Source organism: Chaetodon auriga, chromosome 5 (assembly GCF_051107435.1).
Source record: "Chaetodon auriga isolate fChaAug3 chromosome 5, fChaAug3.hap1, whole genome shotgun sequence".
Taxonomy (NCBI): domain Eukaryota; kingdom Metazoa; phylum Chordata; class Actinopteri; order Chaetodontiformes; family Chaetodontidae; genus Chaetodon; species Chaetodon auriga.
In genome coordinates this window covers 26,407,179-26,422,640 of record NC_135078.1, presented here as the reverse complement: position 1 = coordinate 26,422,640, position 15,462 = coordinate 26,407,179, and the positions used below count along the sequence as shown (strand labels likewise).

At 43.0% G+C, this 15,462-nt stretch overlaps 1 protein-coding gene across 1 annotated transcript; it reads left to right on the top strand.

Moving 5' to 3' along the window:
- Positions 1-1,301: 1,301 nt before the first annotated feature.
- On the top strand, positions 1,302-13,187 carry adra1aa (adrenoceptor alpha 1Aa). Its single transcript, XM_076729803.1, has 3 exons — positions 1,302-1,444; positions 5,581-7,032; positions 12,035-13,187. Exons 2-3 carry the CDS (start codon positions 6,135-6,137, stop codon positions 12,586-12,588), a joined length of 1,452 nt encoding a protein of 483 aa, XP_076585918.1. The 5' UTR covers positions 1,302-1,444; positions 5,581-6,134; the 3' UTR covers positions 12,589-13,187.
- The last annotated feature ends 2,275 nt before the right edge of the window (positions 13,188-15,462 follow it).

The following is a 15,462-nucleotide window of genomic DNA, read 5'->3' as shown; positions in this document are numbered from 1 at the left end:
GTTACGCCTGAGGCATTAACAAATGTGTATTGACTGAAGTGCAACAGATGCACCACAGAGTCTTATAAGTTAAACATGCTGCACATGTTGTGTTTATGTATGTGTTAGTTCCCAAGTCTGTTCAAACGACAGAGAGGAAACGACACCCACAAACACAAAACCATAGAAGAAATACATGTGAGATCCTATAGCAGAAGCAATTATCATATTTAATATTCACATTAGTGTTTATGCTTAGAATATGTTATGTGCATTCACTTCCAGCTGTGTTTAGATGAGAGGTAATGCTCGAGATTACAGGCAGCAAATTACAGTTTAGCCATTTACAATGAGGGGTATCAATAAATACTTATGTGTACCAGAATACCAGGAGAAATAAGTAAGAAAGAAGGAAAAATGGACTAAAGGTTAGAGAATAAGAACTTTATGCTCTAATAACTTTGTCATTAAGAGGACTGTGGAATTAAATCACATTATAAGTGCAATTTAAATGAGTTATTGAATTGTATGGAAATATTTTGGGAAATAATATTGTTAAAACTTTATAAATATGGATATAATATACTTATTGTTCCTGCTGGGGAACAACATGCAGGCTGAGCCTCAGAAGAAGGATGTGCCTCATAAAAATGGACATCTTAATGGGACTTTTTTTTTTTTTTAAAATGATGGTAAAATACTGGAGAAGAAGAAGAAAGAATCAAATACATGTGTTTGTTCTCACAAACTTTATTGGACAGCTCGCAGCAGAAAGTGCAGTGAGCCGGCAGTGATTTTTAATGGTGTGGTGATTTTTGAAGCATGCATGAGTGATTCCAGCTGAGGTAATGGCCATTATCTGTAAGTGACAGCATTAAATATGTGTGAAAGCTCCTTCATTATAGTATAAATCCTCCGTCCCTTGCTTTCCATTGTAAGTACAGGGTCCTTTCCAGCTAGTGCTTTGGACCCTGTGTTTTAAACTGTAATTTTTGAGCCGTAATCTGAAGCATCACCGCCACCGACGCTAAAATGATGAAAACTTTTCCACCTGTGCTTTCTCCTCTTGCAGTTTGACATTTTGCAAGGTGAGTGACGCTCGCTAATGAAACATTTCTGAATGAAAAGTCATTTTGGTAAGACAGTGACTGGTTGCGATGACGCACAGGGAGTGATGCTGAAGGGGGGTGATGCGAGGATGAGGATGAGGAGGGTTGGGTGGCGGGTGGTGGGGCTATACGGGGGGAAAGTGGTTCGAGGAGAAAACGGTGAGTCACTTGGTGCTCATCATCATCTGAAGAGGCTTGGAGCACCTGAAAGTCGGGCGTTTGGACCGGCAGACGTGAGGGCTCTCCGCGTCGAGCGCACTTGGCTTTCGCTTCAGCGTCTCCTGGTGCGAGTCAGCAATCACCACCGTCTCCAAATGTGGCTGAGCCAGGCGTCGGGATGGGAAAATCAAACTTAGGTGAGTGCCAGAAAATTTTATCTCAAGCATTTAATCGAGGCATTTTGGGAGGAGAGTTTATTTTATTTCTCATCCAGTTGACGCGTTTCTTCCTCTGCTGTCCATGCTGCTGATGCTGGACACGTTTCATTGTTTCCACATGAGCCGACTTTTGACTTAAAAAGAAGGAAAGATTTCTCAGAATTTAATTGCCATCTAATCAAAAATTGAGAAGCAGTAATCAAAAATTACGTTGATTTATTTTTAATTTCAGAATTTTTAAAGTAATGAAGCGCATGATTTATCGTCAGATGGGCTGTCTGAATATCTTCAGCTGTCCTTCCAATCTGTGGGAGTTCCCAGTCTAAATTAATTTGACTGCTGTATAAATACTTGAATGATATGATGCTATTTCTGTTGTTTTTAAATCTCTCTCCAATCTCTTAAATTGAAATCTTAAAGACGTTTTCAAGTGAAACGTCACTTTAAATGACAGCAATGTACTTTCAAGAGTGTGTATGTCAGAAAGATGCACTATGAGCTCTCAGTCTAATGACTGCTGACCATCACAAGCGCCCACAAGACCCTGTCTCTGTCATTTTATGAAGGTGGATGTCACTTTCTGTCAGGTATCACCTACAGTCCTGCTCAGTGGCCTCATCTTGTAGAGCTGGGAATTACCCAGCACACCAGCGAAGAGGCTGAGATTACAGCTGAGCCACAGTGGATGTTTACTCCTGACCAATTAAAAGAGCTGCAGACACAGAGAGGCCAAATGTCTCGAGCTGTCCTCAACATTATTGTGGATTCCTGTCCAACGCTCAGCAGCAGCTGCACATCAACCTTTTCAACACACTGCTGTGTGTCTGCCTGGAAAACAGCCAAGAACAGACAGCCTGTGTTAGTAGATGATGGTGGAGAAACATGTTCGTGACGGGAACATTATATGGAAAGTAAAGGCAAATGCCACTACATGTCCCTGAGCAAGGCATGTAACCTTCATTTACATCATAATGTTGTTACTCAATGATAGGATGACCCCTCAGGCATGCCTCTTCCACTGGGCAACACCCACTGTGCATGTTTATCACTCTGTATGAATATTAAACAGATCAGTGCTGGAATAGAGCCGAACAATGTGCGCACTTTACTGCATCTGGATCCACACGCATCAACAGGTTTGCTTGTCAGTTTCAATTTGTCTCAGAATTTAATAGTTTAATGATGAGTTTAAGTCTTGAGATTATGAAGTGTGAGTTTGAATTAAATTAGGTCTGTCAGGCTCATTGGAAATCTCAAGATTTAATTGGCTCAGCTCTCAAGAAATAACTCTTTCCTCTAGTCTGAGCAAATTTTCTCTGATAAAAATGAAAAGAAAAAAATCATCATGACAAAATTGGCCTCTTGTCACATTCTCTTTTTCATTTTAACCCTAATTATTAATGTAATAAAGTCACTGATCAGCTGTAAATGTCATATCTACCTTATTACAGGCACTGATATAAACACCTGCCATGCAAACGCTGCAGAACTGAACTGAAACTCCTGAGAGAATAACCATAAAAGAGCAAATCGTGACTGAACGGAGCCTGTCAATATGACTGAACTTGTTGTACAGTAAATCCATCAAGCCTATTTCCTCCAGTTAATTGTAACACAGTACGTTTAATATTTTAATGCCGCAGCGACACTCAATATTTTAAGAGGAGGTAACTTAATCTTTCCTACAGTGCAAAATGATGACGATGTAATGAGCTCCTGCAATCCTCCTGTGGATAAACATGTAACTCTCACTTTCATAATTACCTCAGAGGCACCTCCTTCCTCTACTTGAGTGGGTGGGAGAAGCTCTCAGGTGCTGCGTTATGATGGCTGCTGAATGCAGGCTTTTTGCCGCACTGTTCCTGCAGGGGCTAACCAGCGTTGTAAGAGTCTATCAGACATGTTGAACAGCTGTACATCCAGCAGGGGCTTGTGGGGAAAAAGGTCAGCCAATGGTTAACAGTGTGACGAGGAGCAATGGAGGAGGGGAGGGGGCTAAAGACTTGAGGGGACTGCATAATGCCTGCGCCCTCATCAATGTCTTTGCACAGTCTGTCGTGTGTTAAGAATGTTTAACCCCCCAGCATTGCTGTTAAAGGGGCTGCTGATGGATAGATAGATAGATAGATAGATAGATAGACAAGAAACAGTAGAAAAGAGGGCAGCTCAGATGAACTTTTAATTTTGTCTCAAATAAAGCAGCTTAACAAAATCCTAAAATCGTCAACAGGGCCGCACTACTTTTACTAGTCCCATCTAATCTACGTTTAGTTAAGGAACATCCACGTTACAAATGTCAGTAATCTGCACAGACAAGATTAATCTCACATCTGTCAAAGTGGAGGAGTTTGCGTGGCACGAAGACATTGTTTTGCGGTCAAAGGACAGAGCGTTCACAATGAAATTAATTCGATGCATCAAAGTCAGAGGGAGCGATTCAGGCCAAAATCGTCACTGTTGGAGGAGCAGTGCACAATGACGTCACTTAGAAACCCAACTGAGCAACTGCAATTTCTCATTTTGCTTATCTTATACGGTTAGACAGCCACAAAGGAGAGAGCCAAATACTCTGGCTTGAAATGAGATTGTGTGAATTAGAAAATACAAGGCATGAAAAACAGCAATATACAAGCAGGAGTCTTGTAGTTGCAGAGGGAACACTCACAAACGTTGGTGAGGAAATGAGAAGATCTGTTCCACTCACGCGTGTGTCACCTATGGAGCTAATGCTAGCAGACAGCAGACAACGGTTCTCTGACGTGTTCCAGAGCCCATGCAGAAAAATCCTTCATCCAATCATGTGTTCACAGAGTGGTGAACCTCGCGCCTTTCCAGGATGCCCCTTTCATACCCAATTATGATACTATTACCTGTTATCAATCAACCTGATTACCTGTGGAATGTTCCAAACAGGTGTTTTTGGAGCGTTCCACATCTTTCTCAGTCTTGTGTTGCTCCTGTCCCAACTTGTTTAAAATGCAAATTCAGAATAAGCAGATATTTACAAAAATCAAGTCAAACAGTTTGCATAGTCTCCCAACTTTTTGGAATTTGGGGTAGCTTAATGCAGCATAACGAGTGGAAGTAGCAGGGAAACTGCTAGCCTCGCTCTGTCCAAAGCTAACAAAATCTGCCTACCAGCATCTCTAAAGCTCACACATTAACACATTATAGCTTGTTTTTTTTATATGTACCGAAAATTGTTAATTGCATTAACCGTGGAGCTAAGAGCCTGCAGATAATTAGCTTAGCTTAGCTTAAAAACTGAAAGTAGCAGAGACCAGCTAGCATGGCCAAAGGCAAACCAGGCAACCAGCACCTTTTAAAGCTGCCTGTTAATGTTTTATGTTGTTGGTATGTTAAGTACTTGAGCTATTTCTTGGTGGATTTTCTTACCATTGGACGGAGCCATGCTAACTGTTTCCCCTTGTGATCTCTATGCTAAGATTTTTATAGATTTTACATTTAGTGTATAATCATGAAGCGAATAAGCATATTTCCCAAAAGGTGAAACTGTTCCTTTAAAACCGTTCCGGAGTAAAGATTCGGTGTAACTACACCTGAATGCTCAGACGTCAATTAATGTCAGATTCTATTGTTTTGACCTCTACCATATAGACGTCACTGTGTGGTATTGATTTGTTGAGAAGATGGATTATGAGCGAGATCTGCCTTGTGTAGGTCAGTTGAAAATCATATTAGCACTGCAAAATGGCAATAAAACACACATTAGGTCTTTTGACCGTTGGATTGTTGACTCTCCAGCTATTCCGGATGGGCTTGATGCCATCTGGAGTTTTAATTGTGTGATGTTTTCCCCAGTGATTCAGTGAAACAGGCAAGCGATCGGTCCCGATAGCACTTTCTTTATTCTTCAACCTCACGTTGTGTGTGGTCGATATGCTCGAGATAGTCACATTGATCTGACAGGAGCTGCGGCGCAGACGTTGTCTCACGCCCACAGTCTTGATGGATGTGAGCCGTGGTAACCTGGAAAAGAAAAAAATAAGAAGAAATTAAACAATAGACAAAACAAGGACGAAGGTTTTGTGTTTTACTGTCTGTGATGGAGGCCTCAGTTCTCTCAAAGCAGATTCTTCTGTCTCTCTTTTCAGAGGTTCTGGATACTGTTGCTGAATCCTGATGTGTTGAAGCTGAATCTGCCGCTGCGTTCAACAAGAAGAGCCTGGACGACTGCTCACCTTCCACTCAAGCCAGAAAAGCAGTTTCTCACGCTGCACTTCTTAAATAGACTTAGAAAGACTCTTTCTAGATGGGGTCTCTACATCCCATCTATAACGCATTTCCAACAGTGTTTTTGTACCAGCTGCATAATAACGGTTTTAACATCAGTAGCATTTTCAAGATGGATTACCTGATTTCAACGCAGTAGGTTTCGCCTGCATATATTATTCTTCTCCCTCGGTGTTTGTGCATGCACCCTGTTTTATTTTCCTTGATGCTTTGCCAACGTAATGGCAGTTTGCGCGAAGCATCATCATTCAAATTATGTTTTGACAAGACAGACTTAATGTGATCATTACTCTAATGGCTCTTATGAGAATGCCCTGATGTCCCTTTTCTCCCGCAGTGAACTTAAATAGGTGTGTGTTTCAGTCTACCTTTGCTGCACAGGACAGTGTCAAGCATCAGCATAGTGCTGGAACAGATGGTTCCTGTGCTGGACACAATGACTCCGGCTCCTCTGACACAGAACTGCTCCAACTGCAGCCAGGTTTTAGTCCCAGAGCTCAATGTGGTCAAGGCTGTGGTTTTGGGCCCGCTGCTTGGCATCTTCATTGTGTTTGGAATTGTGGGAAACATCCTGGTGATCCTCTCAGTGGTTTGCCATCGACACCTGCGGACAGTCACGCATTATTTTATAGTTAATCTGGCGGTGGCAGATTTGCTGCTTAGCTCCACTGTACTACCTTTCTCTGCAATTTTAGAGATTGTGGATCGCTGGGTGTTTGGACGAGCCTTCTGCAATGTTTGGGCAGCTGTGGATGTGCTCTGCTGCACTGCCTCCATCATGAGCCTCTGTGTGATCTCTGTTGACCGCTACATTGGTGTCAGTTACCCTCTGCGGTACCCAACTATAATGACAAAACGCAGGGCGCTGCTGGCAGTGATGCTGCTGTGGGTGCTGTCTATTATCATATCTATTGGACCTTTGTTTGGCTGGAAAGAGCCGGCGCCTGAGGATGAGTCCATCTGCAAGATCACAGAGGAGCCGGGCTACGCTATCTTCTCCGCCGTGGGCTCTTTCTACCTCCCTCTGACCATCATACTGGTCATGTACTGCCGGGTTTACGTGGTAGCTCACAGAGAGAGCCAGGGCCTGAGGGAGGGCCACAAGACAGAGAAGTCCGATTCAGAGCAGGTGATACTCAGGATACACAGAGGCAACACAACTGTGTCTGAGGACGAGGCCCTTCACAACCGCACACATTTCGCCCTCCGACTGCTCAAGTTCTCACTTGAGAAGAAGGCCGCCAAGACCTTGGGCATTGTGGTTGGCTGCTTCGTGTTGTGCTGGCTGCCCTTTTTCCTGGTGCTACCTATCGGTGAGTATTGTTGCTCTTCTTGTATGTGATTCTTAATTTTGTGCGCCAGATAATGTCTAAAACCTCTGTAACATTTGCCTGGGCAAAGCAACAATTGTGGAAGAAATCAGCTCAGTATAATGTAAACAGCATCATTTGAATCAGCCTACACTTTAATTCGTTTATATGATGAATGTTAAAGGAATAGTTGGACATTTTGGGAAATATTTGCCTCATTGCTGAGGGTAAGATGAGAAGATTGATGCCACTCTGTATGGTAAATATGAAGCTACAGCCAGTAGTGGGTTAGCTTAGCTTAGCATAAAGTCTGAAAACAGGGGGAACAGATAGCTTGACTCTGTTCAAACAACTACCAGTTGTTCACAAATTAGCACATCATTGCTCACCTGTTCAGTGTGTACCTAAACCAAAGGCTAAAAATGACAAGTTGTGGTTCTGTGGATGATGGGGGGACTATCTGTGGCTGCACGAGGTGACATCCTCGTGTCCTTAGTGAGCTTTAGAGGTGTGAGCAGATTTATTTAACCAGATGGTTGGTCCCACAGAATCATCTGGGGAGTCATACATGGAAAGTCTTTGGAAACGGGCTGCCACTTTCAAAAATTACTTGGCTGGTGATTGGATGACTTATTACCATCTATCACGGGTTACTTCAGCCAATCAGATCAAAGCATCCTATGACGTCTAGTATGACTCTTGCTGAAGCCAGTCAGGAGAAGAGTATACAGCTATAGCAGCATCTACGCTAACGTCTGTAGGAGCTGCCGGTGTTCTTGTGCAAAGACCGACGTCCCTCGCTCTCGTCACATCTAAACCATGCCTGCCCGTAGCCGCCAGCAGCTCTTCACAGGACACTAATTGGTCCAAACCACTGTGGTTCGGCCACAAGCTCATAACTTGAAGCCTGGTGAGATAGATTCTCAGCCTGCCTGATCTTGTGTGATTTTGTGGTCTTGTGAATCCAGCTGCCTCGAAAGGTAAACATTTAGGTACCTTTTGGACAGAGCAAGGCTGGTTGTTTCCCTGTGTTTCCAGTCTGTATGCTAAACTAAATTAAGCTAAATTAAGACTCCAGATTCATAATGAAAGGTCATATATGAGGGTGGTTTTCTCATCTAACTCAGGGCAGCAAAGGAAATTAGCATGTTTCCCAAAATATCACTGTTCCTTTAAAGATACAGATGATGACTTGCTTTCAATCCCTTTAATAAATACAATTTCACAAACACAAAATAGGTTCATATATTTGATCACCTGCATTTACTCGTATGAGTCAGACCACTTTTAGAAAGCTATTCAACTTCTGCATTAATTCATTTTACAGATCCATTCATTGATTGCCAAGTTTTTAAGTGCCGGCGAATTTAATAGTTTGATCAAGTTAATTGAATTGCTCCTCTGTGGGAGCACACTGAAGTTACTATCAGTCAGACGAGCCTTGTGGCCTCTTGTAGTAAATGCTTTGACTCGGTCAGGTAGACGCTCTATAAATAGGCGCTATAAATCTTTTAGGTCTCTGACAGCCTCTGTTGCTCCCCTGTCTGTAAACAAAAGCACAGGATTTCAGACCAACATGTATTTCAAACATTCATTCCTCGATAAGCGTGAAGCCTTTTCTCTGCTCCTTCCTGTCTCCTTTGCGTCTGTGGCTCACTTCATCACAATGCGAGTGCAGCAAGGACAGAAAAAGCTATCACATCGGTGTCAGACCTTATATTATGTTCCCTTCAAGAACTCCCAGCTTTATGAAGACAGGCTTGAAGGGATATCATGCGGCTGGCCGACCGTGCATGCACTATATGTGCCGCAGTCAATATGGAGGGAATGTGAGGCGGAAATCTGAACCAAATAGATATGAGATATGGCAAAGCCTTCAGAAATCCCTCAGGGTTTTTTTATTTATTCCATGCTCTCATGCTCATAAATATAGCCGTTACCATTTGGCTGAAGGCCTCTCCGCACTGGGAAATGAGGAAAGGCCTCAGCTTACCAACACTCCCGTACTAAAGCTGGCGTCTGGCTGCATACCGCTGCCACATGAGTCTGTGGACAATGATAGATTTATCAGTAAATCACCAAGCAATGCTCGAGTTCTGACATATAGAGCTGAATAAGTCTTGATTGTTTGATTTGGTTTGTTGGCGTTAACATTGTTTTGTTACCAGAAAAAAATGCATTTGAGACAGATGGGATTTTTTCAGCTCTGTTCTTGTTTGAGGATTGTCGTCTTCTCTCCTTCACATTTCAGAAGTCCTCCTCAGAGACTGTCTCGAAGTGTAAAGCAAGCCAATGCTAATTCAAAGAATAACTTCACGTCCTTTGACCAAAGATGTTAAGACGTCAACCAGGAACTGAAATGTCCCTCCTTAAAGTCCAGTTGGGGCCCTTTGTTTGATCTTTTTTCCCATCATCTTTCTACTGTTGCCCTCTAATAAATGCATAAAATGTCCCCTAAAAAGAGTAATTTTATAGCTATTATGAAAAACAGTGGTTCAGTGCACTTCATGATTTAAAGTTGTAAGTCTGGTTGTGGCAGTGTGCGGTCGGAGGTGTGCTCTGGTGCACCTGTAACAACACCTGATGTGATGTACTGACACACCCTGCAATAGAGCTCGACATCACAGCAGAAGTGTGAGAAGTTTTGCTTCTGTAGGTCGACAAAAAATTGACTTTCAGCTGGTGTGAAGCCTCTCCTTAAAACTGGACTAATCAACATTTTTAATGACTGCCTGTAATGTGAAAGAGGTTGCTGCTAGTGATGAACCCACAGATAATAAGCACCCAACTGCAAGTCCCTGCAAGTTTTTTAGCATCTATCGAGCCCGTCCTCACCAGAAAAACAACCATATGGATCAGTTGTGCAAGCAGGTTATTATGATTATACTAAGGTTTACTGTATAAAACTGTGAAGTCTCGGCACTTCCTGACTCCACCAAACTCCCGGCAAATCCAAAAATAGGCAACGAGGTGGAGCATGGGTGGGGGTGAGGCGGGTGACTCCGGTGGCCACTTGAGGAACTGCAGTTTTTGGCACTTATGCAATAGCTTCATTTTTCATCCTGTTCGTCAGTAACCTCTGTATGATAATAAAGATCAAGAAAGTCCACATTTGGAGGAAGATGGGGCGGATGGGCGGGTGAAACAAGCTTAGCACGTTCACCCAGGACACCGCTGTTCATGTCCCGCATGAAACTGAAAGTCAACACTGACTTAGTCAAGCTTACATAACGTGCTTAAGTTACATCATGTACATAACACATTTGTTTTAATCCATGATCTTTTCCTAAACCTAACCAAGTATTTTTGCTTTGGGCGGCCACTGTTTTCAGCTGAAAGCCCTAAAAGCCACATTCTGCTACCTGCCTTGCACCAAACAGCTGACCAAGTTAACTGCAAAACAAACTCATGTTGTTCTCAAGAGTTGGTGGAGACCAAAACAGAGCTGAAAGGAGAGTGAAAGTTGCTCGCATTCATCAGGAGGACAGAAACTCCAAATGACTGCTGATGCTGCTGTGCCTGATGGATGTGTGCTAACATGGCCAAAACAGATGTGGCATTAGAAGTCTGATAGAATATTGTCAAAACAAATCATGTTGTGCTTTAATAGAATTAACAAAAGTTACATAGGTTCCCCTTGACAACAGCCAGTGATGTTTCATCGATTTTGGACATCAAAACATTTGTCAAACAGCTGCAGAACCCTTCTTTTCTCATTCAACAATGAATTTATCAAATGTACTGGCAATAATAGAATTGTTTTTGTTGGCACAGCTGGGAATAAAATGTATGAGCTGGAGAGCCGGGCACAAAATAATTTGCTCCCAAACTCTCTCCACTTGTACCTTCAATCCATCTTCATATCACGATCTCATTTTTCAAAAGCCCACGTTTAACCGTCCGCAACAGCTCGACCAATAAAGCATTTTACAAGACAGCTTCTCCCCTGAGGGTGGATAGATAGATAGATAGATAGATAGATAGATAGATAGATAGATAGATAGATGGCATCCTTTTAAGTATTTTAATGTTTCACTGGCAGTCACTGGATATGTGAAGAATCAGTGACTAACAGGCCTGCATGTAATGTGCCTGTTAAGCCATTTTTTCTGCTTCTTCATTAAGGATCCCACTCACGCTGCCTGCCGTGAATGCTTCCTCTAATCAAAAGCAGCACTATTTGCACCGGCAATTTTAATACAATCGTCAACCTTGATGGCAAGTGCGGAGCTTTTATTAGTGGAGAGTGGATAAAACAATTAGAAATATATTGGCTTAGGTGGATGTAAATGAGAGCAGTGATATGTTTCTCTCGTGTTAGTTTCACATTAACGCAACCTTTGATGAAATTGATACTAGAGAAAGTAACCGGAGCTCTGAAAACGTCATCTATATCATTTTAGCCATGTTAGCGCCATTTGGTCAAGAATGAATTGTTGACATACATGTCACCAGAGGATGAACCCTCATGTCTTTGGAGATCCACTAGTTTTTCCTTTTAGCACCACCAGCAGGTTGACATGTTTGTTTTTTTGGTAAAATATCTCAGTCTTCAGTACAGATATTCATGATGCCCAAAGGATGAATCCCAACATCTGACTTAGCTTCTAGCCCCACCGCTGGGTTTCCCGGGTTATTCAGTTAGACATTTACCTGATGGATCGGCACAAAATATTGCACAGACATCCACGTTCCCTCACAAGATGAATCCTGATGACACTGGTGACTTTTTCCTGGGGCCACCATGAGATTGACTTTTATGGTTTAGGTTTTATAAAATATCTTAGAAACCACTGGATTGTTGTAAATGCTGCTACAGATTAGCACCTGCACTGCTAATGACCTGTACTGTGCTAATTAGACAATTACAATCACAGTTGTGCCGACAGCCTCACGGAGCTGCTAGCATGGCCGTAGATTTGTTTTCTAACATCTGAAACTGCACTTTCCAGGCAATAAATCAGTTGTAATGATACTCATGCTTTATGTCTTAATGTCCACACAGGTTCCATTTTCCCTGCATACAGACCTTCAGACACTGTCTTCAAGATCACCTTCTGGCTCGGTTACTTCAACAGCTGCATCAACCCCATCATCTACCCGTGCTCCAACCAGGAGTTTAAGAAAGCTTTCCAGAGTTTACTCGGAGTTCGCTGTCTAAGAATGGCCCGTAGACCGCACCATCATCATCTGAATGCAGTTCAGAGCCAAACTCAGGGTCACAACCAGTCCCTCAATCTGGGCCTGGACAGCAGGGGGGCCCCCTGTCGGCTCAGCCCTTCCTCCTCCATGGCTCTGTCCAGGACCCCTTCCTCCAGGGACAGCAGGGAGTGGAAGGTCTTTTCCGGAGGCCCCACCGCCGGATCCGGTCCGGCTGAGACGAGCAGGGCCAAAGTGGCCAAACTCTGCAGTAAAAGTTTCCATCAGACCTGCTGCTGCATCCTCAGCAATGGGACACCCCCACAGGAGTCAAACTGCGCCCACCCCCCTCCTGTCGGAAACCTCCCCACCATTAAAATCCACCAACTGTCCCTGTCGGAAAACGGAGAGCCTGTATAACTACTGTAATCCTTCATCCATTAGTCATGACTCCTCTTTCAAGGTCACTGATGAGAAGATGTTTCCTTTTGCTCTGTTACCATCACGAATGATGAGCTGTGATGGAATGATGGCTGCTTTGAATTTAAAACGTAAAAGTCTCAGCTTTGATGTCATTCTGTGATTTTTCTGGATGTAACATCGAAAGGAACATGACAGCCATCATATTTTACCCCTTTTCACAAACACAAACTACTGCAGTGCATCTAATGTCCATTACATTTTGTATAAGTGTGAAAAGATCCTGTAAACACTCCCCTGATGTGGACCAAAAGAAGAAGAAAAATCCTTATAGTGAAGAGACCAAAAGACCTCTAAATGTTTACATATTTTATATTCCAGAAGAGCAGGTCAAATGTAAAATCATGTAAATAGGAACGTTTTATATGTTGCATGATGTCACCGAATGTTTCAGAAATGCTGGTCAGTGGTGCTCCTGTTTGCCTAATGCTGTTCCTGTTGTCAAAATGTTGTTTGTGTACTGCTCTGTACACAGTAAAGACCGAGGGACCTTGTGTACTTCCATGTCACATTACAATAAATTTATATGACGCACTCCCAACAAGGGATTCATGAGGACATTTTTAGACTCCGCTTGTTGTTTCTTTTGGTTGATTCACTGAATATATCGCCCCTCAAAACTTCTACTTCATCTATCCAAATTCCCACAATTTCATGTACCTCACAGCAGTGCCAGATGGATGTCTTAATATACTTGTGTGGAATTTTAACTGACCTTGTGGTTGCTGACCTCAATCCTGACCAGCCCCCAAGCCTCTTAAAAAATCCACCAGATTTAGAGATGTCAAGTTAAGTCATACAGTCTCAGACATTCTTCTCTCAGGCCGTTCTCTTTGTTTCAGTCTTATTTAGTTGTCATCCACTTATAAAGCACGCAGAGCCTTGATCTGGGCTTTTCATAAAATCTTCTGCGTGGGCGCTGTTTACCATTGCAAAGGTGCAAAACTGAGTGTGAGGTCAAGACTGCAAAGTGTCTCTGTGTTGACGCAGAAGCACCAAAGGGTAAGAGGACAACCTCGGCCAACCGTATTGATTTATTTCCCCTGGCTACTCCTTCTGTAGTACCAAGATGCACTCCCTTTGTGAGTGCGAGAGGGAGGAGATGCAGTCGGCATTGTTAAGCCCATCCACCCGCCTGCGTGTGAAGTTCAGCTCTAGAAGTGGAGTCGACAGATTTCCCACAGGGGAGGGACTCGGCGAGGCAGCTGAGTGCTTGTCTGTGTCCGCGTTGTCATTGACTAGCATGTCTGTGAACCTGTAAATCACACCATCTCTGCGCAGATGCCATTAGGAGAGCAGCTACCAGCCGCAGCAATAAACTACAGATGTACAGATGGCCTAATTCACCCCTCCCTTCCATTGTCTGCCTGTGGAGAGTGGTGGGATTATGAACAAAACCTCAGCCAGCGAATACCTGTGTGCCTTTATAAAGATATATCATCTTCCAAATGCAATAGCTGTAATGAACACCATAAATAGATCTGCAGCCTCGCAGTAGTCAGATATAGACTGGAACAGGGCATGAACAGCCCCCCTGTGTTCCACTCTCTCCTCTTACCCAGCAGCTGAATTTCATGCATTGAATTTATCAATAAGTGCATAATCTGCATTGTCTTAAAATCTGATCCACCGCTGAACCCTCGATCTTTGACTCTGGAGGGGAATAAATGTTATCATGAATGCTTTCAGTTCTAAATTCATGTTCGTGATGATGTAGTGATGACAATTGAATTCTGGGAAGGATTGTGGACTTGCAGAGCTGGTGTCTATGTTCCAGGGGATTGAAAGCATAGCGAGCGCAGCTGGTGAGTCATGTTTGCAGACTTCTCCCAGGAGGGCTTAGCTTTGTAAAGTCTTCCTGATGCTTTTTGTGTTCTTTCTAAAGCTCTCATCAGTGGGGGAAGATGTTGACATTATAGGATTCCCCTCTCCGGTTTAATCAGTGCGCTCATCATGCTAAGTCCTAATTGGACGACTGTCAAACAGCCAGGGGGCTTCACTAATCACAGAACTGTTGTTGATGTGTGCACTGGCCGTGACGTCGTCTTGCTCAGTTCATTTTTCTGGGAGCATCCCTGTGGCTGAAGTGTTGAAGGAGCTGGAGCAACAAAACACTGCTGCGAGGCTGAGGCTGCGCATCACGACTCTGTGCCTCCACCTAGTGTCTCACTGCCTCTCTGCATCCACTCCAACCACTGCTGGATGTGCTGTGACTCAACAAAACATCTGATTCCCAAATTTGAACTTAACAGCACTCTGTTTTATATATCAGATAGCTGACTTCGACATATCTGTAAACTGTTCAGAAGGTTCCTGGACAGCATTGTTAATTGTAAGGACGCTGGAGACACTGCTCATTTGGTACACCTCTAATTAATTCATTCCAATTAATTGCTTATGTGATCAAGAGAATCTTTTAATCAGCAATGGAAGGAAGGTTCAGTCTGTACTTAAGTAAAAGTAGCATCAGCACAATGTAAAAATACTGCAAAAGTCCTGCAAGTACGAAGTATCGTGAAGTATAAAAATCACCCGTGTGCATTATTTTAGTAAAGAAACTCGACTGAAATGTTTAAACATAAAGACAAACGTGTGTTTGTTGTGCTCTTTCCACAAAAAGATTAATTACTAGACTCTTTAATGAAAAGTCTGAATGCTGAGAAGTCTGTTCTCACTTTCTGTGACCTGAAGGTTTAACGTTTCAACATCACACTTGTGTAAGTCGCATCCTGGAACACGATTGGCCTCCAAACTGTGATGACGTCACAAATTCAGCTTGTAGGTACGTGTGTGAAACTCCGATTTAAGGTGAGC

What these genes read in the sequence shown, in the direction of transcription:
- adra1aa (XM_076729803.1), top strand. Translation starts at nt 6,135, where the DNA reads ATGGTTCCTGTGCTGGACACAATGACTCCGGCTCCTCTGACACAGAAC. An exon ending in TTTCCTGGTGCTACCTATCG is followed by an intron (nt 7,033 to 12,034) that starts GTGAGTATTGTT and finishes ATGTCCACACAG; the next exon opens with GTTCCATTTTCCCTGCATAC.